Below are 25,951 nucleotides of genomic sequence, written 5' to 3' on the forward strand. Positions count from 1 at the left end.
TATGCTGCCTTTAGAATGGCTGCCTTTCAGCTGGGTCTATAGAGGTACACAGACTGAACGATGCTGCCCTTCAGCTGGGTCTATAGAGGTACACAGACTGAACTATGCTTCCTTTAGAATGGCTGCCTTTCAGCTGGGTCTATAGAGGTACAAAGACTGAACTATGTACCTCTATAGACCCAGCTGAAAGGCAGCATAGTTCAGTCTTTGTACCTCTATAGACCCAGCTGAAAGGCAGCAAAGACTGAACTATGCTTCCTTTAGAATGGCTGCCTTTCAGCTGGGTCTATAGAGGTACAAAGACTGAACTATGCTTCCTTTCAGCTTGGTCTATAGAGGTACACAGACTGAACTATGCTGCCTTTCAGCTGGGTCTATAGAGGTACACAGACTGAACTATGCTGCATTTCAGCTGGGTCTATAGAGGTACACAGACTGAACTATGCTGCCTTTCAGCTGGGTCTATAGAGGTACACAGACTGAACGATGCTGCCTTTCAGCTGGGTCTATAGAGGTACACAGACTGAACTATGCTGCCTTTCAGCTGGGTCTATAGAGGTACACAGACTGAACTATGCTGCCTTTCAGCTGGGTCTATAGAGGTACACAGACTGAACTATGCTGCCTTTCAGCTGGGTCTATAGAGGTACACAGACTGAACTATGCTGCCTTTCAGCTGGGTCTATAGAGGTACACAGACTGAACTATGCTGCCTTTCAGCTGGGTCTATAGAGGTACACAGACTGAACTATGCTGCCTTTCAGCTGGGTCTATAGAGGTACACAGACTGAACTATGCTGCCTTTCAGCTGGGTCTATAGAGGTACAAAGACTGAACTATGCTGCCTTTCATCTGGGTCTATAGAGGTACAAAGACTGAACTATGCTGCCTTTAGAATGGCTGCCTTTCATCTGGGTCTATAGAGGTACAAAGACTGAACTATGCTGCCTTTAGAATGGCTGCCTTTCAGCTGGGTCTATAGAGGTACAAAGACTGAACTATGCTGCCTTTCAGCTGGGTCTATAGAGGTACAAAGACTGAACTATGCTTCCTTTAGAATGGCTGCCTTTCAGCTGGGTCTATAGAGGTACAAAGACTGAACTATGCTTCCTTTAGAATGGCTGCCTTTCAGCTGGGTCTATAGAGGTACAAAGACTGAACTATGCTGCCTTTAGAATGGCTGCCTTTCAGCTGGGTCTATAGAGGTACAAAGACTGAACTATGCTTCCTTTCAGCTTGGTCTATAGAGGTACACAGACTGAACTATGCTGCCTTTCAGCTTGGTCTATAGAGGTACACAGACTGAACTATGCTGCCTTTCAACTGGGTCTATAGAGGTACACAGACTGAACTATGCTGCCTTTCAACTGGGTCTATAGAGGTACACAGACTGAACTATGCTGCCTTTCAGCTGGGTCTATAGAGGTACACAGACTGAACTATGCTGCCTTTCAGCTGGGTCTATAGAGGTACACAGACTGAACGATGCTGCCTTTCAGCTGGGTCTATAGAGGTACACAGACTGAACTATGCTGCCTTCAGAATGGCTCCAAATTGAAGGGAAAACAAAGGGATACAAAAGTTTAATGTCAAAACATTTTCAAATCACCTTTTTAAACACTCATACAGACATTCAGACTACCACTGACTGAACATGTAAATACAAACACTCACACAGACATTCAGACTACCACTGACTGAACATGTAAATACAAACACTCACACAGACATTCAGACTACCACTGACTGAACATGTAAATACAAACACTCACACAGACATTCAGACTACCACTGACTGAACATGTAAATACAAACACTCACACAGACATTCAGACTACCACTGACTGAACATGTAAATACAAACACTCACACAGACATTCAGACTACCACTGACTGAACATGTAAATACAAACACTCATACAGACATTCAGACTACCACTGACTGAACATGTAAATACAAACACTCATACAGACATTCAGACTACCACTGACTGAACATGTAAATACAAACACTCACACAGACATTCAGACTACCACTGACTGAACATGTAAATACAAACACTCATACAGACATTCAGACTACCACTGACTGAACATGTAAATACAAACACTCCCTTCAGATTGCTGTAGTGTGGCATGTTCATCTGTACCGTGACATCACAAAAGAGGAAGTCTCTCCAAAGTAATATCAGCCACATGAACATGTTCTTCTGAAGAATTGGAGGCCTGTGTCAGCTAGAGGCCTACAACACTATGGTGAAATATCTGGCAAACAGACTAAACACTTTCAAAGGGAAATTTAAAAAAAATGTCAACTTCATATTCATCATCTTCAGCACCATCCCAACATGAACATATGTGTAAATGGCACGTTTCTATGTTTTGTAGCAAAAATAATAAAGAAAATAAGTGTTTCCAATGACATCATCAAACAATTAGTAGGCAATTAGTAGACAATGCCTACTCATAATTGGTTAAAAATCACACGATGCACACTGATGATGTCATTGGAAACATTTATCTCCCTCATATCTTTTTTTCCACAAAACATGGAAACACTATTTTCACATACGTTGATGTTGGGGTGGTGCTGAGATGATGAATATGAAGTTGAAACATTTTGACATTTCCTTTAGATGTTTTAGTGCACATGCCCCCCCCCCCCCCTCTCTCTTCCTGGGACAGGACAAGAAGTCCTCAGAGAATCGTCGTGGCAACAGCTCTGTAACCCCACTACCCCTCATGAGTAACGACTTCACCAGAAGAAGGGAGGAGAGAAGTGAAACGGAAAAAAGAGGATAAAATAAGTAAGGTGCATGGGAGTGTACCAGGGTAATGGTTGTTGTCCAGGTCTCTGTCCCCCCTCAGTGTGAAGCCGTAGCCGGAGAGGCCACTACTGGAGGCCCAGGCTCCATAGAGCTCCTGGCTGAGGGTTAGGCCGCGGGCCGTCAGGTCTCTCTGGCCATTGTAGATCAACACCAGGCCACTCCGGTCCTCCCCACCAAACGGACAACCCACCGCCACGTCTATCAGACAGAGAGAGAGAGAGAGAGAGGGGGGGGGGGGGGTATGACGGTAGGAAACACAGATAGAAACACAAAACCAACTCCAGTATGAGTTATAAGGCTGGCCTTCTGAAGTGATACAGCAGACCAGCTCACATCAGCAGGAGAGAGGGATGAGAGAAAAAGAACAAGAGAGAGGGGGATGGTTTAGACATCATCAAGTGAAAGCCCCTGAGGGAGAGGTAAAGAGACTACCTAGGACTACCCCTCTCTCTTTCCATTTCATTCTTTCTCTCTCTCTCGCTCTGTCCAAATGTATATGTCAATCATGTAGAACTGTCTAATAGGCACAGGCAGGAGATTCTGGGGCAGTGAGCAGCCAAAGGTTACCCTCCACCAGTGATTGCCAGGTGTTAGTCCCCCCCCCCCCCACACACACCGCAACTCCCCACCTACATCATGTTCGCTGTAGGGAAAAATGGAGTTGAAAACTACAAACAGAGGGTTGTCATGGTTACACTGCTCTGTGATTATGAGGGAGGTAATCAGAGACACACACACACAGATATACACACACTACTGTATGATAAGGAGGGAGAACATCACAGTGTCTCAGACTCTAGTCTCCATTGTGGCGCAGACAGCTGGAGTCTCTGGCTCCATTCAAGCTCCATTCTGGCTCCGCTTGCGCTGCAGTTTCCTGAGGCTAATGGATCCTCTACTGATCTGTCCTGTGTGTGATCACCTCCACATTTCCAGTCTAACCCAGCCACACCCTGGCTGATGTATCAACCTAAGGACAAAAGCCTTTGAGTTCACTCAATGCATGTGTGTGCGTGTGTGTGTGTGTGCAGGCTTATCAAATCAAACTTAATTTGCCACATGTGCCGAATACAACAAGTGTAGACCTTACCGTGAAATGCTTACTTACAAGCCCTTAACCAACTGTGCAGTTCAAGAAGAGTTAAGAAAATATTTACCAAATAAACTACAGTAAAAAAATTATAAAAAGTAACAATAACATAACAATAATGAGGCTATATACAGGGGGTACTGAGTCAGTGTGAAGGGGTACAGGTTAGAGGTCATTTGTGCATGTAGGTAGGGGTGAGGTGACTATGCATAGATGATAAACAGCGAGTAGCAGCAGTGTGCAAAACAAATGGAGGATGTGGGGGTGGGGTCAATGTAAATGGTCCGGTGGCTATTTAATTAATCGTTCAGCAGTCTTATGGCTTGGGGGTAGAAGCTGTTAAACCTTTTAAGGATCGGCCCTTTTTTCAATATTTGCCTAAAATGACATACCCAAATCGAACCGACTGTAGCTCAGGCCCTGAAGAAAGGATATGCATATTATTGGTAACATTTGAAAGGAATGTAGGAGAATATAACACATTAGATCTGGTAGAAGATAATAGAAGAAGATAATACCAAGAAAAAAACAGTTTTTTAGTACCATCATCTTGCAAGAGAAAGGCCATAATGTATTATTCCATTCCGGGTGCAATTTAGGTTTTGGCCACTAGATGGCAGCAATGTGCAAAGTTTTAGACTGATCCAATGAACTATTGCATATCTGTTCAAAATGTTGTGTCAAGACTGCCCAAATAAGCCTAATTTGTTTATTAATACTTTTTCATGTTCAAAACTCCGCACTCTCCTCAAACAATAGCATGGTATTCACTGTAATAGCTACTGTAAATTGGACAGGGCAGTTAGATTAACAAGAATTTAAGCTTTCTGCTAATATCAGATATGTCTATGTCCTGGGAAATGTTCTTGTTTACTTACAACCTCATGCTAATCGCATTAGCCTACGTTAGCTCAACTGTACCACAGGGGATCCACCAATCCTGAAGAAGTTTGGAGCCTTTTGGTCCTAGAATTAGCACTCCGGTACAGCTTGCCGTGCGGTAGCAGAGAAAACAGTCTATGACTTGGGTGACTGGAATCTGACAATTTTATGGGCTTTCCTCTGACACTGCCTATTATATAGGTCTTGGTCAGATGCCAAGCAGTTGCCATACCAGGCGGTGATGCAACTGGTCAGGATGCTCTCGATGGTGCAGCTACAGAACTTTTTGAGGATCTGGGGACCCATGCCAAATCTTTTCAGTCTCCTGAGGGTGTCACGACTCCCACCGAAGGTGGCTCCTCTTCCTGTTCGGGCGGAGGTCGTCGTCGCCGGTCTACTAGCTGCCACCGATCCCCTTTTCCTTTTCTGTTTGTTATGTCTTATTGGTTGCACCTGTTTCTTGTTTTAGTTTTGGTTCAGGGCTATTTAAGCCTGTTAGGCCCGCCTTTTTTTGTGCGGGCTTGTTCTCTGTTAGTCAAGGTTGTTGTGTGTTGTGCTCCCTGTCTGTTTGTGCCCTGTTTTGGGTTGGACACTTTCTTTGATATTCGCCTGTTGTTTTGGGCGTGTGTTGTGGATGCCGCAATAAAGCCTGGTTTTCCACATTATCCTCTGCTCTCTGTGCTTGACTCTGCACCCACCACTCCAGGCTGTGTGACAGAGGGGGGAAATATTTTGTTGTGCCCTCGGCACGACGGCCTTGGTGTATTTGGACCATGATAGTTTGTTGGTGATGTGGACACCAAGGAACTTGAAACTCTCGACCCGCTCCACTACAGCCCCGGGGATGTTAATGGAGGTCTGTTCGGCCCACCTTTTCCTGTAGTCCACGATCAGCTCCTTTGTCTTGCTCACATTGAGGGAGAGGTTGTTGTCTTATATGTGCGTTTGAGTGACTGATTGAGTTATGCCTCCACACTGATATACATTGATTCAGGTTTATTGATTTAGTACTGTTGATGATGATGGTGTGGAGGGAGTGGAGGGAGAGTGGCTCATTTTAAGAACATAAACACATACATAAATAACTAAGTAGGATTGTTATCATATGTTCACCAGAGAAATGCCTGAGGCTCCGAAAAGCATTTGGGCTCCAGACCTGAACGTGTTTGGGTGTGTGTGTGTGTGTGTGTGTGTGTGTATATATATATATGTGTGTCACAGGAGGTGGGTGGCACCTTAATTGAGGAGGATAATTGTGGTAATGGCTGGTGTGGAATGAGTGGAATGGTATCCAATATGTGTTTGATGCGAATCCATTTGCTCTGTTCCAGACATTATTATGATCCATCCTCCCCTCATCTGCCTCCACTGGTGTGTGTGTTTTAAAAGCAAACACAACGAGAGGCAGAATGAACTCTGGGCAGCGGGACAGAAACTTCCAGATGCCCCTATCTTAGTTGACATCTGGAGATGAAAAATAACTCTCTCTGACACACACACACGCGCGCACACACCTCAAACCCTGCTCATCAGTACAGGAAGTGGGGGAAGTACTCCACAAGGAAACACTAACACCGCAATTCCTGATTGGCTGAAGAACCTTCGGTTTCCCCCATCGGAGCATCTGATAAGATATCCGCTCTCCAAGACCAAACAGCCAGAGATGAAGAGGAAACATATAAAAACCTCTGCCTACCAATACACTGGGAGTGGACACTGAACGGGAAGAAAGAGAGGTGAAAGACACACACACACAGCTTACCGTTGTATCCGTCCTGGTTGAGGTCTCCTAGCGGGGCGATGGCAGTGCCAAAGCGTCCAAAGGTGTGTGTTCCCGTCAGGAGAAGGGGCTCGGAGAAGGTGAGCGGGGAGTGCTGGAGGTACAGGTAGACACGGCCCACCTCCTTGGGTTTACTCTCCCTCTCTCTCTCCATGTAGAGAGGGGCTCCTACCAGTACATCATCATACCTGGGGGAAAGATACACAGCTTTAGAATACACACACACACACACACACACACACACACACACACACACACACACACACACACACAGCTTAGTGTGTTATACAGACATGTCAGAAAGGATGTGGTCTGGCTCCAGAAATAGAGTTCAGTAATCAGAATCAGAGAACAAGCTACAGCTGGAACACATACTAACAATCCTCTCCCTCTCCTTCCCCCCTCGCCCACTCAACTGTCTTCATTCTTAGCTCGGACTAAACAATTATTTCACTGCAAGAACCATGAAGATCTGTAGGGACAGGAAGAGAGGGAAGAAGTGACAAAGTGGCAGACAGAGAGAGACGAGAGAGAAAAGCTAAGCCCCTTAAATTGAAAATGAAATTGAGAGAGCGAGAGAGAGAGAGAGAAAGTGAGAGAAAAAGTGAGAGAGACAGACAGACAACTCACCCATCTCCGTTGAGGTCAGTAACGGCCACAGAATAGCCAAAGTAGGAAGCCATCTGACAAAACATTTCACAACATGACTCTACAGTCAGGGATGTACAGCAGTGCTATAAAGTAGTCAGGTAAAAGATTAATAGCAGTGTGTGTATGTGTGTGTGTATGTGTACGTGTGTGACGTTACTGTGTGTTACTGACCTGCTCTCCTGTGAAGTTCATGATGAATGTCAGATTAGTGGAGTTAATCACAGCTACCTGAAACAGGACACAAGAGTCACACATCTAATACGGGTACACACAGGCATCATGCAAACGCATTCACAGGATGTAATGAGCTGAAATAGAAACAGAATTCTTCAGCCCAAAACTCTTTCCTTCCCTCTGCCTGGTCCCCCTTCCCCCTGTCTCGCCCCTTCAAACCCCATCGTCCCCATTGCCTTACCCCCTCCCCTCCTCTGTTCCGTACCCTCCATTTCCATAACCCCAGATGTGGGGGAGACAGAGGGGTTGGGAATTCCTTCAAAAGACCTACAATAACAACCACATGGAGACAGCCAGGGGCTACACACACTCACCCATAAACATGTGCACACACTCACAAAGTTAGAGAGACAAACACATACACAAAACACCAACAAATATAGAGAAACAGACAGGCGGACAGGCAGACGGACGGACATACACACAGACAGTCGCTCGGAATGACAGACAGAGAGAGGCAGACAGAGGGAAAGATACATGTGCAGACACTTAACTCCCTGGCCCCCCCTCCTCCACCTCTCTCTCAGGGGTGTCAGGCTGGTTGTCTTCCCAGGTCTGAGAGGCTTAACGTGGGCTGACAGCTACTCTAGTCTCATCAGGCCAAACAGACCTAACCCTGACGCCCACTGACCACAAATGTGAGGGCTACCGGCCCCAGAGCCTGTTGACACAACCTCACAGTCTTGTCTGCTCTGAATACATCTCTATCTAGGTTTCAGTGTCTGTCAGTGTGTGCGCGTGTCTGTGCGTGTGTGCGCGTGTGTGTGAGCAGGCAATGAGCTGTGTGTTAGAGGTGAGGGGTCATGTGTGTGTCAGGGAAAGGGGTCAGGCTGGGTCAGCTCTCATGGAGAGGAAGTTGTGTGTCATTTAGGAGAGTCCAGGACACACACAAACACACACAGATAGGACTGTGTTGTGGTCAGAGTGGGGGGAGTTGTTGTTGCTAAGCGATAGTAACTAGGAATGGAATTCTACATTGGAAACATTTCCTCTCTGGACACACAGGAATTTAAAAATGCAATACTTACATATACTGTGTGTGTGTGTGTGTGTGTGCTGTTATGCATGCGTGTGATTCTGTACTTACATATCCAAAGTTCTGTGCCCCTCTCGGAACACCAGCTATCAGCTCTGGAAAGGAGAGAGGAACACACATTACATCACACTGCCTGCCTGCTTTTCTGTCTGCCTGTCTGGATGCCTGCCTTTCAGTGTGTCTCTGTCTCTAGGCCACCCTGACTGAAGACACTAAAAGCTGAAGAAAGATAGAAAGATAGAGAGTGGTTTTGATATGAGTACCTCCCCCAACCCTGCTCCCAGTACAGACCAGACCACAGACCCAAGCCAGCAAGCTCCAGCTTTAAGGAATTCAAAGATGAGACCACAACCAGCCTACAACCACAATAAAATCATAATACAACCATGTGTCAACCTTTGGTTTGGCACTTGGTGCCATGTTTTAATTAGGAAGATGTAGGAGGCAGAACATATAGTTTTGTAGCAAGTTACATTTCTTGGTTAGTTTGCAGTGTAATTACTAGTTAGTTACGGTTCATGGGAGTAGCCTCTGAAACCCTGCAAGCACCAAACACACAGAGATGAAAGTGTTGTCTTTTACCTTGCTCTGAGTCTCCTGTGAATTCCCCCACTGCCACAGAGTAACCTGCAGACAAGAGAGATATATTAGTGAGTGAGCGTGTGAGTGTTTGTGTGTGTAGATGAAACTGTGTGTGTGTGTGTTACCTAGGTAGCTGTCGTCATGGGTATCAGCTGCAGCGTGTGTGTGTTTCTCTCCAGGGACTCTCCTGAGCACGGCTTTCAGAGAGTAACCATTCAATATCTCTGCTACGCCTGCAGTCATCACCTGACCTGGAGAGAGAGAGAGGTCAGAAACACACAATGGTCAACTAACAAACAGGCCAACCCCAGACCCAATGGGGAGCAATAACTTCCGCACTGTCATTCTATCATACACACATGCACACCCCCACACACACTTTCCTGCCATTTGTTATGAAACTCACAGGTATGAGGTGCTCTTCCCTGAGGAACACTGAAACACCTCGTTAGCAGGAGTTAGAATGACACACACATACACACTTTCTCTCGCTCGCTCTCTCTCTGCTATTGTAGCAAATGCTGTGCGATGGAGGGGGAGGTCAGACAAACATAGGCCTACTGCTTTATCTCCAGCTCAACCTCACATCAATCCTCCTTAATGTGGTGGGTCCTGGCAGAGAGAAATCGCCCCTGTCTCAGACTCCAACTTTTCCTAACGCTAAGCCTAAATACAGACGCATACCTACACAGACCCTAACCCAAGTCACAGACTTACAAAGACAGACCTTCTACTCAGACAAGACAGACCCTCTTCACAGACCGTAACCACAGACACAGAAACAGACCCTCTCCACACGCACGCACACACACACACACACACACACACACACACACACACACACACACACACACACACACACACACACACACACACACACACACACACACACACACACACACACACACACACACACACACACACACACACACACACACACTCCACAGACAGCTCCTAACCCTAATTACAGAAACAGACCCCTAGCCCTCTGCAGACTTCCTCATTACTGATAGTATAAGAGGTTCCTTCAGATCCTCTGATAATAAGCTGTATAAAAGGCTTCCCATAATAACTCAGCATAAACACCTGTGATAATAGCTGTATATTAGAGACAATAAACTCTCTGCTCAGAGCTTTTATAAACATCTAGAGGAAGTGTTTAAACACTAGGAAGCTGAGCCAAGCTGAGGGCAATGACATGCACACACACACACAAACGCTTATACACACCCCAGGGGCATAGAGATCATAAACCACCTTCAACAAAGGATTAATACACCATAATATGAACTCATAAAAATACTCACTGACTATCCATCTCTCTTTCTCTCTCTCACCCACTTCTGTCTCTCGTTCCATTTTGAAGGCATATTGTAACATCTGCATCCAACTCACACCCTCAAACACATAGATCCCCTGAACACAGCTCACTCTCCAGATCCCAATCACCTGAATTCTGATCACCTGTTCACACACCTGTATGTCATTATCACGCACTATTTGGTTCAGTTCTTTGCACCCCATCACTGTGAGGTATTGTTTGTTTTGTGACACATGTCTTTCTGAGCTGGTTTTCCCTGTGATTTACTCCTCCCGTGTATGATCGTTAGTGAGGCAGGCAAAAACGACACCTTTTGCCTATTCCCTGCCTGTACCTTAGCCTATCAGATTTCCTGTAATCTACATATTTCCTGATCTCCCGGACTACGTTACCAGCCTTTTCACTGCCTGTACTGTTGCCTTGTTGGACCCCCTCTGTATGACCTTCTGCCTGCCCCTGGACCCAGCTACCTGCCTCCTCCTGTGGTCCTTTACAATAAACACCTGCTACACCCTGCGCTTGAAACTAGCTCTCTGTCTACCATCATATTCATTACACATATGGCAGACATAGTAGGCAGTTCTTGTTGTAAAAGCATGTTCCTATCCTCTTTCAATTTTTAAAATGAATTAAGTGACTGGAGCGATAGGGCACAGAGGTTAACATGATGTGACCGTGATAAAAGGAGGAGCGTTTACTACCCTGTATTAGTAACTGTCTCTCATAAACACACAAATGCACACTCACCGTCACACACACACACAGCTGTGTGCTAATATCACCTCAATGAAGATAAGCAAGGAGACATCAGGACAGGAGAGACAGGAAGAGTAACCCCTCCCACCATGCCCCCCACAGCACACACCCACACTTTCCAACTTCAAGGTCCACTGTGAAGCAGGTGTCTGCCCTCCAACACACACTAATTATCATGGTGAGTGGGAGTTCCTCCACACCCCATTTCCCTCTGATCAGCTCATTACAACTGAGACTAGACTCACTCAAACACTTCCTATCAGAGAGAGAGGAGGCAGGGGCTCTCACTCTACATTGTCCTAATCTGGCTTCTCCTGGGATCAAACTGCACATCAGGAATGAGAGAAATGAACTGGAGCAGTGCTTAATCAAATACTATGTGAATCCAGGTCTGGTGCAGGAATGTGCCTTGATCGTGCTGCTAAACTCATCTCTTTCTCCCTCTCTCTGCCTCTTTTTTGCAATTCTATTGTTTCACATAGAGGGAGCTAATGTTACCTTGCCAGTAGAAGCTGCCAGGTCCACCCACCACCAGTGTCCCCTCCTGAGGAAGAGAAAGTCTGGGTCAGTCCAGGGTTAGGACTAACTTCCTCAAGACTGGACAAAAGCTGAATTTAAAGTGCATTAGGAAACTCTTCAGACCCCTTGACTTTCACATTTTGTTACATTACAGCCTTACTCTAAAGTTGATTAAATTGTTTTTTTCCCCACCTCATCAATCTACACACAATAACCCATAATGACAAAGCAAAAACAGGTTATTAGATATTTTTGCAAATGTATTAAAAATAAACAAGCTGAAATATCACATTTACATAAGTATTCAGACCCTTTACTCAGTACTTTGTTGAAGCACCTTTGCCAGCAATTACAGTCTTGAGTCTTCTTGGGTATGATGCTACAAGCTTGGCACATCTGTATTTGGGGAGTTTCTGCCATTGTTCTCTGCAGATCCTCTCAAGCTCTGTCAGGTTGGATGGGGAACATCGTTGCACAACTATTTTCAGGTCTCTCTAGAGATGTCCGATCGGGTTCAAGTCTGGGCTCTGGCTGGGCCACTCAAGGACATTCAGAGACTTGTCCCGAAGTCACTCCTGCGTCTCTCTGTACTTTACTTTGCATCTTTCCCTCGATCCTGACTAGTCTCCCAGTCCCTGCCGCCAAAAAATATCCCCACAGCATGATGCTGCCACCAGCATGCCACACCGTAGGAATGGTGCCAGGTTTCCTCCAGACGTGACGCTTGGCATTCAGGTCTAATAGTTAAATCTTGGTTTCATCAGACCAGAGAATCTTGATTCTTATTGTCTGATAGTCCTTTAGGTGACTTTTGGCGAACTCCAAGCAGACTGTCTGGCCTCTCTCATCTTTTTAAGCGGGAGAACTTGCACAATTGGTGGCTGACTAAATACTTTTTTGCCCCACTGTAAGTGACGATACTTAATCTACCTGTGTCAAACCAAATTCAATGCACTTTAAAGGCCCAGTGCAGTTAGAAACATGACTTTCCTGTGTTTTATATATATTTCCACATTATGATAATGCCCTTTTAGTGTAAGAGCTGTTTGAAAAGACCATCTGAAATGTCAGCCTGTTTTGTTGGGATGTAGTTTTGGCCTGCCTGGTGTCATCACCAGGTAGTACATTAGTTGATAGAACAATAAGAAAGTCAGTTCCAAAACTCTTTGCCAATAACATCTAATTTTCAGTTTTCCCCTCTCCACTCAGACCACTCCCAGACAGTTATAGCAAAATTCTTGCTTTGAAATTGCTCTTTGCTAAGAAGCTGTTTTTGTTTATTTTTACCCTTTTAATCGGAAACAATCACAGTGAGGTACTTCATTGTTACCCAAACATTTTTTAATATTCAGATAAAAATGGTCCTGAGAAGGGAGGAGTCAGACAAAGAGAAAGTGAGGATGAGGAGGGAGGCTGTTATGACAAACAGGTCTTTTTACACACACGTCTCGGGAATATGTTGACTCGGCTGTGATTGTGTGTTAGAAAATAACTAAGGGGTTCTCTCTGTATTGAGAGGATTGTCATGACATGGACAGTGATGAGGATGTCATGACATGGACAGTGATGAGGATGTCATGACATGGACAGTGATGAGGATGTCATGACATGGACAGTGATGAGGACGTCATGACATGGACGGTGATGAGGATGTCATGACATGGACAGTGATGAGGATGTCATGACATGGACGGTGATGAGGACGTCACGTGGGTAGTGATGGTTGTTACCTTGGTGAAGTCCACACTGAACCCGGCCTGGCAGAAACCCTGTCCCTCCGGGTCTGGATCATCTGACAAACACAATCACACACCATATCAGAACATCGTTTCAATCCTCCTATGATGAATTGTTATTAGTTAAAGTGTTCCACAAAGTCTGACCCTCCATGTAGCTCGAACTTTACCTCTCCACTATTCCATATGTCCAAACTCTATGTGGAAGAAATCAGAGTGTATGGTGTGTGTGTGTGTGTGTGTATGTATAAACCTGGCTGATAATGAATCATTCCCCATGTTCCAGAGGCACCCCGAGGAGAGGTGAAATGAGTCGTAACTACTCACACACACGCGCACACGCACACACACATACTGACTGCTATGTGTGTTAGCTGGAGTGTGTAAGCTCGGAGGTCATAAATCCACATTAAATTCTAAACAGGAAGCTCCCAGAGAGAATTGTTGAAATACACACACTGGGTTGGAAACATTACAGAGACTGAGTGTGTGTGTGTGTAGATATGTGTATGTGTGCGTGTGCGAGCGCAGGTGTGCTGGGTTTGTACAGTAGCATTGTGCATCGAACCCCCTTGGGACCATCACGTTGATCTCAATAAAAACTGTCCAGTAGAGTAGAATGTTTTATGTTTTCCTTTTAGGTTGTTTGATGTCGATGTTGTAGAATATCACTGACAACATAAAACAAACCCTTAAATAACCTCCAGAATCACTAAAACACCAGACGGGTGTGTGGGTGCATTTGTGTGTGTGTGTGTGTGTGTGTGTGTGTGTGTGTGTGCGTGCGTGTGTCAGGATGTTTGTGTAGAGAGTCAATAATAAGAGTTGTGCATTAGGTTGGACGGTATTCAGATATTCATATTGTCATACCTTCCTTCTCTCATACCGGGATTTACAATATTACACAAGGGGGGGGGGGGGGTAAAAATGCAAGAAAAGCCCATTGGGCCTCTATTACCAGAATGGTAATAAAATTTGCACAAACTAATAGCGAAATTACATAGCTAAATGCTAACGGGCGAAAATGAACATAAACTAATTGAAGACAAATCCAGCTCATAAAGTAATCCAAGCATAGCAAGTAGCTACCGAATGTCATTTACGGTGAGTGTGGACGTTTCCAAGCAAAAGTAAACAAGAGATGTTGTGCAAATGAAATGTTGTGACGCGTGCTTTTCTAAAAGAAGAGCAGCATGTGTACACGGAGTAGATGGGGAGATGAACGGGGGGCAGCAGTTATACAGACAACTTATGCAGCTATACAGACAACTCATCCAGAGCTCTTTGACTTCTGGCAGAAAGCCATTATTTAGCAGTGATTTGCATCCAAGTGTAACTTCATCACCTCATGTGCGCTGCACAACAGAGACTCGCCAATAGATATAGAAAGTTATGGACTCATCAGCTCGCTTTCTCCCGTGGTGCTATTAACAAACAAACACGTGACTGGCTCAACTGTTCTGGGGAACTACTGTAAGCTTCATCTAAAATATTGTGGCAGGTTAAAATGAAGAACGCAATCTGCTTTATCTCCTAAGGTATTGCACAAGTTGACTGCAGGTAATAACTTCAAAAGTTGCTACAAATATTCAAATTAATTGAAAAACCATCCCGTGGCTTTTTTCCAAATACCCCAGTATACGGTATATACGGTATACTGCCCAAGCCACGTTGTGTGTTCCAGTGGGTGTTTACGAATGGCCACCTGCTAGTGACCTTAGTGTGTGTGTGAACTCACTGGTCCTACAGGGTGAGTATTCTGCGTAGGCGCTGAAGTTCTGCACGGCAACATAGCAGGTTCCTACCGGGTCCTTCTCACCGTTCACTTTCACAGCACGCCAGTGGTAGAGAGGAGCACAGGCCTAGACACACACACACACACACACACACACAATACATGTATATGAATGGTTCAAAGTGTATTAGTTAGTCATAGCACTGGTGGTTTACATCTATGACGGGTTAGGGTTAGACAGAATATCATTCCTCACCACCACTTTGCCTTTGTGAGTTCTAACTGAGGCTCCAAACCACTGGTGAGACTTGAACTCCAGAGGCTCCCTGGTGCCATTAACCTTAATCATCCTGTTATCTATAGAGAGAGATGGGGGAGGGAGGGGGGAAAGAGGGAGAGAGTTTTATTATGGTATCAATCAACCTGGCCCAGCCCTAATAGGTCTAGTCTCTGTACAACATGGGTCATGCCTGCCTATACACCATGGAAGGCCCAGATTTGTTAGCTAACTAAAGTAACATGGACATCACTAACTTTTTGAAATGATGTTTCTATTGAAGTTTCTAGAAATACACCTTGATCTTTAATGTCCATTATCATGCTCAAAATGTGCATGACTGTGTGTGTGTGTGTGTGTGTGTGTGTGTGTGTGTGTTAGCCTGCTCCAATGCAGATCCTTTCCTGTGTTATTGAAGGCCAGCTGGGCCTGTTTAGAGAGACGGAGTCTCTACGCCTCATAAAACACCAGCAGCCTACACACACACACTGAAGATTGCAGTTTCTCCCGGCCCATACTAGACGACAAGGTAAGAAAGAGATGAGCTAATTATGAAATTTGAGTGAGCTATCTCCATATGTCTTGTGTCATGTTTTGTCATTAGAATGACCTCATGCACACCTGCACACTGTTCCTACCCCTTAACCCAGTAAGTGGCTACTTCTCTTCCCTTTAACTGCACCAGGCCAGGCACACCACAGCCATGACACTGATCACCATAATGCACCCTCTCTAGTCTAATTTGCTTAATTCCTTCAATCTCTCTCTCCTTCCCCCTGTATGGCTCTATGTGTGTGTGTGTGTGTGTGTGTGTGTGTGTGTGTGTGTGTGTGTGTGTGTGTGTGTGTGTGTGTGTGTGTGTGTGTGTGTGTGATGATAGATTATATGCGTGGGTGTGTCTGTCCCTTATGTCGCTGGTTTGAACCTGTATTAATGAGGCTACACTAAACTTAGCCATATCCACCACACACACACACACACACACACACACACACACACACACACACACACACACACACACACACACACACAAATCTGAAGATCTAATAAAAAGCAGACATCCCCTCCTTCCCCCCTCTTATCCCCTCCAGTCTCACAGTCTCAGAGGGAAAATGAATTCCCATGTGCTCACAGTTTAGCCCCCCTAGCCCGCTGACCGCTTCTTACACACTCACACTTTACCCCTCCCCCACGATAATTGAGAGCGAGAGAGAGAGAGAGAGAGAGAGAGAGAGAGAGAGAGAGAGAGAGAGAGAGAGAGAGAGAGAGAGAGAGAGAGAGAGAGAGAGAGAGAGCGAACGACAGTGGAGGAGTTATTAATCTCTATGAAATTGATTGCCCATCCTATCAGAATAGACCAGTTAGTGCAACAGGAAGTAGTTTTTCAGTAAAGGAACAGAGGTGACAGGACCCGAATTCCAGAACACCAGACAGACAGATGCATTCAGCCACCACCCACCGACATATCCTTCTCATAGACATGAATAGTAGTTATTTTTCTATGGCCCTCTTCATACACACTCCAGCTGACAAAGACCATGTGGATCATAACACACACACACACGCACACACACACACACACACACACACACACACACACACACACACACACACACACACACACACACACACACACACACACACACACACACACACACACACACACATTAGTGGTGAGGGCGCTCTCTTGTGTTCTGTTATTTGTCCGGATGTATGTAAGTGCATCGGGTGAAATTACACTTCTAACAGGAACACAAAACACACATGTACAGTTCTTCTGTGCTCCTGAAACCTGAAGCCAACCACATGGGCAGGAGTTAACCCCTTCATACTCACTCATTAACTTTGTGAGAGCAAAACTAGCACATACACACACACACACACACACACACATCATACACACAGGTACACCGCATGGTGTAACTCACTGGTGTTGTCGAAGGGTATCTGTGTGCAGCTGTAGGGTTGCTTGGTGGGGTCAGGGTTTAGGGGATAGGGACAGTAGTAGACAGCTCCTCCCTCTATGATGCCTGGCTGGGATGTGTTGGCCTTGGGCGCTCCCACCAACACACTCAACCTGCAGGGACAGTCATGACAGAGATATAGTGCCACTAACCGAATGTTCACACACAAAACTTAAGAGAAAGAAATTGTCTTTAACACACAAAGACCCACACACTCTGAAAGAGAGAGAGAGAGAGAGAGAGAGAGAGAGAGAGAGAGAGAGAGAGTATTCACATATACATTGGACAAGACACATTAATATTTTAGTCATTTAGCAGAAGCTCTTATCCAGAGCATAGAACTAAGGAGCTGAAACAAGAATCATTATAGGAGCATCTTGGTAATAAAACAGCCCTCAGTTTGTTTACAAATCCCAGCGCTCATCACGGAGTCAGCACAGAAAGCACAGTAGGCTACTAGCAATGTGACATATTGTTTCCTGTAGTCTTGGTGGGCTTGGAAAACACCCAACAGCTTACTATTCTGTGACATTTGTTACTGTATTTGTGTTCACTTGCAAGACGAATTTCCTGTTGAAATAATGATATTTTATTCTACTATTTTATTAGGAGAATGAACCCATCTCTCTGTCCGGACATGTTGTTTCGGGGAATCCAGACTTAATTCATATTAACCCAACGTGAACCCGCAGACCATTGTAGGCTGTTCGAAATTGAAATTAAGAACATAAAAAATGCAATGTTTTAAAGTGATAGTTGTGGTCTCGGACTGTTTCGGACTCACGTGCTGCTTTCGGGGGTCGGTCGGTAGAAGTCCACGGAGTAACCAAAGTAGCTCCCCTCTGGTCCTCGGTACACCGCAGGGCGCTCCGCATGCAGGTTGAAGCCCGAGACAACCGAAAGGACAGGCCATAGCACCGACACCACGCGACACAACATCCCACCAAATGCATACATCCTATAGGCACACATTAACACCTTCCCCGCAGCCAGACCAGTAGTCTATCACACCGCTCGAATCCCTTAGCAAGGAGAGAGATGATAGGCGAGATGGGGGGAGAGAGATGTTTCTGTCCAGCCAGGTGAGTTATCCCAAGTTGTGCGTCCCCGTGCGTTCCGCTCTCGCCGCTGTCTCCCACACTAGTCACTCACACACACTCTCCGCCGGGTCAGATCTCTTGATGCTCTCACTCACACACACTCTAAACTCCTCTACAGCCTGTAGCCAGACTCTCCTGTCGCTGCGGCAGCGCGCTTCTATTCTGTGCGCGCCCCCGTTGCACAACACTTCGACCCACTTCAAGACCGTACCCAGACCACATCAGAACGCGCGCCAAGTGGCTGCATCATAAAGCTATCGTTTTATATGGAGGGAAAAAAGCAATTTTCTCCATTCGTAGGTTTGGATCGAGAAGCAATAATACTATAAAGTGGATGTACTAATTATTTCTCTCTCTCTTTCTTGCTCGCTCGCTCACTCACTCACACGCACGCACGCACAATAGTCCTATAATATGGCATGACCTCAGTCAGTGTGGTGATACTGATTGAAGTCTGATATTACAGATCTCGCGTTTCGCGGTGTTTTATTATTAAACCGTTCATTCTGACCGCGCGGGTTTAATTAGGTGCGTTTCCTTCCATTAAAGAATAATCACCGGTAATTATCTTGCGTAATTATTACTGAGATCTAAAGTTAAACACGCCAGCCCGCGGACTAAAACTAAAGATGGGTTAGGCCTAACACGTTGTGTGTGTCTAAATGTGTTTGTGTGTGTGTAGGCCTATGTGCGTGTGTGTGATGGGTTTTCACGGCACGCGTTACCAGTCCCCTGTCCTGCGCGAGTCCTCTCCCAAAAGTGAAGCTATAAATAAATTCGTAACCTATTCTGATCCACACACAACTTGTGTGTGTGTTGTAGACATCTTGCCTGCGTAGCCTACATCCTGTACAGTATATCTGAAATGTTGTCTTATCAAAGCAGACCATACCACTACGCCTACATCACTACTCCAGTGTGTGTGTGTGTGTGTGTTGTAGACATCTTGCCTGCATAGCCTACATCCTGTACAGTATATCTGAAGTGTTGTCTTATCAAAGCAGACCATACCACTATGCCCACATCACTACTCCAGTGTGTGTGTGTGTGTGTGTGTGTAAAGTGTGTGTGTTCCTGCGTTAACTCAGTCTGCTCCTAATCAACATCAGGAGTTTTAATTCAATTGAAACTTCAGAGTGTTTCATTGTTGTCAAGAGACTGAAAGTCTCATAAAGTCATAGGGAGCTGTAAAACTGTGACTGCTGTGGAGTACTGCTCTTTCTCAGCTGTTATGAGGGACATGTTAAAATAGATGCTCTATGTCCATTTGTGTTAGAGAAACATGACTTATGTGGACCACATTGTCCAAACATCTGTGATCTGTGATGACCTGAGTAACAATTTATTTAGCTGTTGTCCAAAATGAAGTACTTAGGCTAAAATGTACGTGTTTCTATGTTAGTGTGTGCGTGTGTAGAGATGGGATGTTACTGTTAACCACTTCTTCATATTTTCTGACAAGTGATATGAACCAGGTGGGGTTGTGTGTGTTGTGCTTGTTACATAATCTGAGGCTGCATGGTGATGAGAGGGAGTCAAAGTGAGCAACCTTGACCTACCAGATGGAGACAAGTTTCCCCAACTCTCCTTAACCCCTCCCCTCGCATGCCCTCTTCCTTCTTTACCCCTCCCTCTCTTTCCCTCTGCTGTTCTCAATCTCTTTCCTTATGTCTCTCTGCACTCCTCTTGCTGTCCGTACCTCTCTCTCCATCTCAATCTACCCCTTCCCTCCCTCCCTCCCTGTTAATGTACACCACCGTTCAAGAGTTTGGGGTCACTTAGAAATGTCCTTGTTTTTGAAAGAAAAGCACATTTTTTGTCCATTAAAATAACATCAAATTGATCAAAAATACAGTGTAGACATTGTTAATGTTGTAAATGACCATTGTAGCTGGAAACAGCAGATTTTTATTGGAATATCTACATAGGCGAACAGAGGCCCATTATCAGCAACCATCACTCCTGTGTTCCAATGGCACGTTGTGTTAGCTCATCCAAGTTTATCATTTAAAAAGGCTAATTGATCATTATAAAATCCTTTGGCAGTTATATTAGCACATCTGAAATCTGTTGTTCTGATTAAAGAAGCAATTAAACTGGCCTTCTTTAGACTAGTTGAGTATCTGGAGCATCAGCATTTGTGGGTTCCATTACAGGCTCAAAATGTCCAGAAACAAATAACTTTCTTCTGAAACTTGTCTGTCTATTCTTGTTCTGAGAAATGAAGGCTATTCCATGAGAGAAATTGCCAAGAAACGAAAGATCTCGTACAACACTGTGTACTACTTCCTTGACAGAACAGCACAAACTGGCCCTAACCAGAATAGAAAGAGGAGTGGGATGCCCCAGTGCCCAATTGAGCAAGAGGACAAGTGCATTAGAGTGTCTAGTTTGAGAAACAGATGCCTCACAGGTCCTCAACTGGCAGCTTCATTAAATAGTGCCTGCAAAACACCAGTCTCAATGTCAACAGTGAAGAGGCGACTCCGGGATACTGGCCTTCTAGGCAGACTATAATGTAGTTGTCCTCTTGCTCAGTTGTGCACCGGGGCCTCCCACTCTTTCTATTCTGGTTAGAGCCCGTTTGTACTGTTTTGTGAAGGGAGTAGTACACAGCATTAACAATTTCTGGACCGTATTTCTGATCAATTTGATGTTATCTTAATGGACCAAAAAAAATTGTTTTTCTTTCAAAAACAAGTGACCCCAAACTTTTGAACAGTAGTGAATGTCAGTGTTGAACTCCAGAGACAGATGGAACCATAGTGGCTCATTATATTACAAACCAGCATATGGTCTCACACATGCACATGGTGACCAACGACAGACAGACACAAACAGAATTACCATGCCTGTGTACCTGCCATTCTCATGGAGCACATATGCTAACTGTGCAACTGAGCATGTTTCTGCTTGCTGTGTGCAGGCATATAGAGGTGGACAGTTTAACTCAAGTGTACACACACGTGAACAGCACTCTTAAAACTGCCCTTTTGAACAATGTTGATAGGTGGACTGCTCTTTCTCAACTGCTTTCGTGTAAATCCAAGAAGAACAGAATGAAAAAAAGAGACTACAGATATTCAACAGGATTTCAGTTCTTCGCAGATACACATGTGCGTGCACACACACACACACAGAGGACTAGAAAAAGAGTAGTGCTCCTCTCTTTGGTGTGCCGCATGCCTGTGTTATGAGGGTCCCTCACCAGGTAAAAGCGTTGTAATTTGTATTAGTTTCAGTGTGCGCTCAATAGTTCAACCATCTGTTATTGTTTTCTCCTCTCTCTCCCAGTTTCATCCAACAAAGACACAGAGATATCCCCTTTCCAATAACACACATACACCATACGGAGACTGACACATGTACACACATACATACAGGCCATGTTCGAGAGCATTCTGTCCAAATCCATGATGAATTGTAGTTAAATTGTGACTGACTGATCTACAAACAATAATGAGTAGTTACTTATGATGCAAGTAGACAGATGGTTAGGCGAGACTATGATGCAAGGTGATGTGTAGATTAGTCAGTCGGCAATCGCTGGCAACGTCGAACAAGCACACACACGAGAAGTGAAAAAATGGTTTATTCGTTTGGGGGGGGGGGGGGGGGGTGACGACAAATACCATATCACGTCCTGCGTTGGTGTGAAGAAAGAAGTTGCGCAACGTGTAAAACCAGCCAAAGGTTCTACTTCCAGGTCAAACCACTAAACAGGAGGAATGTCTTCATATCTCTGCTGTGATTGGTCCATTTATGCTGTAAACACCAGTGTGTGTGTGTAATCTCCTGTAAAAACCATTGAGGCTACTTTCCCAGCCCCAGATTTAGGCTGCACCTGGACTATTTCAATGGAGATAATGCAGTAAACCTAATCTAGGTCAGGGATACCCTGCCTCAGTATTAAGAGGTCAAACTAACTCAGATGTAGTTGAAATAGGTGTGTGTGTGTGTGTGTGTGTGCATATACAGTGGGGCAAAAAAGTATTTAGTGCAAGTTCTCCCACAAAGATGAGGCCTGTAATTTTCATCAATGGTACACTTCAACTATGACAGACAAAATGAGAAGAAAAAAATCCAGAAAATCACATTGTAGGATTTTAAATGAATTTATTTGCAAATTATGGTGGAAAATAAGTATTTGGTCACCTACAAACAAGCAAGATTTTTGGCTCTCACAGACCTGTAACTTCTTCTTTAAGAGGCTCCTCTGTCCTCCACTCGTTACCTGTATTAATGGCACCTATTTGAACTTGTTATCAGTGTAAAAAAAAACCTGTTCACAAACTCAAACAGTCACACTCCAAACTCCACTATGGCCAAGACCAAAGAGCTGTCAAAGGACACCAGAAACAAAATTGTAGACCTGCACCAGGCTGGGAAGACTGAATCTGCAATAGGTAAGCAGCTTGGTTTTAAGAAATCAGCTGTGGGAGCAATTATTAGGAAATGGAAGACATACAAGACCACTGATATTCTCCCTCGATCTGGGGCTCCATGCAAGATCTTACCCCGTGGGGTCAAAATGATCACAAGAACGGTGAGCAAAAATCCCAGAACCACACAGGGGGACCTAGTGAATGACCTGCAGAGTGCTGGGACCAAAGTAACAAAGCCTACCATCAGTAACACACTACGCCGCCAGGGACTCAAATCCTGCAGTGCCAGACGTGTCCCCCTGCTTAAGCCAGTACATGTCCAGGCCCGTCTGAAGTTTGCTAGAGAGCATTTGGATGATCCAGAAGATTGGGAGAATGTCATATGGTCAGATGAAACCAAAATATAACTTTTTGGTAAAAACTCAACTCGTCGTGTTTGGAGGACAAAGAATGCTGAGTTGCATCCAAAGAACACCATACCTACTGTGAAGCATGGGGGTGGAAACATCATGCTTTGGGGCTGTTTTTCTGCAAAGGGACCAGGACGACTGATCCGTGTAAAGGAAAGAATGAATGGGGCCATGTATCGTGAGATTTTGAGTGAAAACCTCCTTCCATCAGCAAGGGCATTGAAGATGAAACGTGGCTGGGTCTTTCAGCGTGACAATGATCCCAAACACACCACCCGGGCAACGAAGGAGTGGCTTCGTAAGAAGCATTTCAAGGTCCTGGAGTGGCCTAGCCAGTCTCCAGATCTCAACCCCATAGAAAATCTTTGGAGGGAGTTGAAAGTCCGTGTTGCCCAGCAACAGCCCCAAAACATCACTGCTCTAGAGGAGATCTGTATGGAGGAATGGGACAAAATACCAGCAACCGTTTGTGAAGACTTACAGAAAACGTTTGACCTCTGTCATTGCCAACAAAGGGTAAATAACAAAGTATTGAGATAAACTTTTGTTATTGACCAAATACTTATTTTCCACCATAATTTGCAAATAAATTCATTAAAAATCCTACAGTGATTTTCTGGGTTTTTTTCTTCAAATTTTGTCTGTCATAGTTGAAGTGTACCTATGATGAAAATTACAGGCCTCATCTTTTTAAGTGGGAGAACTTGCACAATTGTTGGCTGACTAAATACTTTTTTGCCCCACTGTATATTTGTCTTGCGGAAAGCTTTGGTTGTTTATCTCTTTAACAGTCAGAAAGCTGGGTGTTACAGAAGCATAGCTCCAGTCAGTCAGTTACAGGTTTACATCCAACGTGGTCAGCTGTTTCCTTTACATGTAGTTCTTTTTAGGTGCATATATCCCAGAGTATAAAACAGTCATCTACAGGGTGACAATAATAATTCATTCAGATTTTTACAACAAACCAAAAACATCCTGTGACTTCATTTACAGTCATGTAAAACACAACAGCATTAACAGTAAACAAGTGTGTGTGTAATGGCATATGTTCTGTGTGTTTTTGTCCTGCCCAGGACAGTGAGCAAATTGCTGTGTGTGTGTGCAGCAGTGTACATGTACTGTGTGTCTCAGTCTTTGTGGCCTTCTTTCCTGTAGAGATCAGTCAGTCCTCTACCACCCTAGCAGCGAGTTAGTTAAGTGAAGGGGAGCGGTCAGTATTCCATAGCAGTTCTATGTAGGGCCACTTGGTCTGGAGGCAGCGCTTCACTGGAGTGTCATCTGTCCTCACCATGGGGTCCTCCAAGCCCAGGACCAGGGCCGTACCCTGCACATACTCCACCTGACAAAGAGAGACAACACACACCAACACCTTACATTATCATAGTGGTGTGACACTTTCAGGCTGTTTTAGAGGTATATCTTACCCTCTCGTTGTGGTTGGACTGTTTCAGGCCATTGTAGTGGTAGACAGGGAAGGAGTCTGGGATTCCAGTATCCTGAAAACACAATATACACCAGTTAACAATCATGGAGTCATCTCTGGGATGCGTGTCGATAACTCTGCTCTGGAAGGTGTGTATATGGGAACCCACAGACAATTCAGCATACTTTAGCCTGAAACCCTATCCATAACCCCAAACCCACATACGTGTGTGTGTGAGCGTGCGTGTACACACACACGCATTTGTGAAACCATAACCCCAATCCCACAGAACAGCCTATATTAGAAACCAGTCAATAGTGACACAGAGCCAAACACTTTGTTGGGACGTTCCAGAATGCTAATAGACTGTGTGAGTAGGTTTACGTGAAACCATAACCTCAGTCTGTGTGTGTGTGTCCAGTTGGCTAATGGCAGTATAATTTCTTTGTGGCCGAGGGCCATTCCTCTGGTGAGTCCCCGAAGCCCTGATCACTTTAACACACTTCCCGCTCGTCTCTCTCTGTCCCCCCTCCCTCTTCCCACCTTTCTTTCTCTTTGCCTCTCGCTCTCCCACTCTTCAGCCATGGTTCCCTGCCACAGAGTCCCTGTCTGAACAGGAGTTTGTGTAAATATATATTTAAACATTTGTCACCAGTGCATTGCTGTAAAAGATTTGACTCAACAAATTCATATCTATCGTCAGCCACAAGCCACTAACAAAACAGAAGCGCTCATGTACGTACACACATACACCAAATCGGTCTTCACAGCATGTTTTATGGATGTCGCTGCAGCTTTAAAGTATCTCAGCTCCTCTTCAGTTACCTGATCAGGGAAGAACTCCAGAAGGAACGGAGCCAGCAGCACGATCCCCAAGCCCTCTGGATCCAACTTACTCTTCATCAGACTCACACTGGAGAGGGAGCGAGGGAAGAATAGAGAGGGAGGAAGAGAAAGAGGGAGGAAGAGAGGAAAGAGTTCAGTTTGTCAGACATTTCAAAATTGTCATAGTCTAAGTACAGCAATGAGACATGCCTCCAATTCTTCAGAAAACCTAAATCAGCCCCGTGTGTCCGATGGAGGGAGAGGTAGTAAGAAGAGACATTGGGAGAGAGCTAGTGGAAGGGAAAGGGTGGCGGTGAGGAAGGAGCGGTGAGGGAGGATGAGGGGTGGAAGTGAAGAGGGAGGGGGAAGGTGTGCAGGTGAGGGGGGAGGCCGAAGGGGTGGAGAAGGGAGGGGTAG

The 25,951-nt window shown here is 45.0% G+C and overlaps 2 protein-coding genes across 6 annotated transcripts in view; both read right to left on the bottom strand.

Moving 5' to 3' along the window:
- LOC109901708 (integrin alpha-8-like) overlaps positions 1-18,843 on the bottom strand; it is a 48,368-nt gene extending 29,525 nt beyond the window's left edge. Inside the window, exons 1-13 of one of the 3 annotated variants that reach the window (XM_031786893.1) lie at positions 18,176-18,812; positions 17,356-17,504; positions 15,407-15,507; positions 15,154-15,277; positions 13,410-13,471; positions 11,659-11,704; positions 9,209-9,334; positions 9,084-9,128; positions 8,553-8,596; positions 7,403-7,459; positions 7,211-7,263; positions 6,563-6,768; positions 2,829-3,026 (exon numbers count right to left, since the gene is read on the bottom strand). In XM_031786893.1, the coding sequence (XP_031642753.1) occupies positions 2,829-3,026; positions 6,563-6,768; positions 7,211-7,263; positions 7,403-7,459; positions 8,553-8,596; positions 9,084-9,128; positions 9,209-9,334; positions 11,659-11,704; positions 13,410-13,471; positions 15,154-15,277; positions 15,407-15,507; positions 17,356-17,504; positions 18,176-18,363 (1,399 nt within the window). In that variant the 5' untranslated portion in view covers positions 18,364-18,812. Of the gene's footprint in view, positions 1-2,828; positions 3,027-6,562; positions 6,769-7,210; positions 7,264-7,402; positions 7,460-8,552; positions 8,597-9,083; positions 9,129-9,208; positions 9,335-11,658; positions 11,705-13,409; positions 13,472-15,153; positions 15,278-15,406; positions 15,508-17,355; positions 17,505-18,175 lie in introns of all 3 variants that reach the window. The other 2 variants (XM_031786895.1, XM_031786894.1) reach the window with 2 other exon arrangements.
- Positions 18,844-24,208: 5,365 nt separating this feature from the next.
- LOC109901924 (ubiquitin carboxyl-terminal hydrolase MINDY-3-like) overlaps positions 24,209-25,951 on the bottom strand; it is a 47,371-nt gene continuing 45,628 nt past the window's right edge. The window contains exons 13-16 of one of the 3 annotated variants that reach the window (XM_020497932.2): positions 25,535-25,622; positions 25,253-25,318; positions 24,711-24,782; positions 24,209-24,625 (exon numbers count right to left, since the gene is read on the bottom strand). In XM_020497932.2, coding sequence (XP_020353521.1) covers positions 24,476-24,625; positions 24,711-24,782; positions 25,253-25,318; positions 25,535-25,622 — 376 coding nt within the window. In that variant the 3' untranslated portion in view covers positions 24,209-24,475. Of the gene's footprint in view, positions 24,783-25,252; positions 25,319-25,534; positions 25,623-25,951 lie in introns of all 3 variants that reach the window. The other 2 variants (XM_020497933.2, XM_031786897.1) reach the window with 2 other exon arrangements.

Source organism: Oncorhynchus kisutch, linkage group LG13 (genome assembly GCF_002021735.2).
Source record: "Oncorhynchus kisutch isolate 150728-3 linkage group LG13, Okis_V2, whole genome shotgun sequence".
Classification (NCBI taxonomy): Eukaryota; Metazoa; Chordata; class Actinopteri; order Salmoniformes; family Salmonidae; genus Oncorhynchus; species Oncorhynchus kisutch.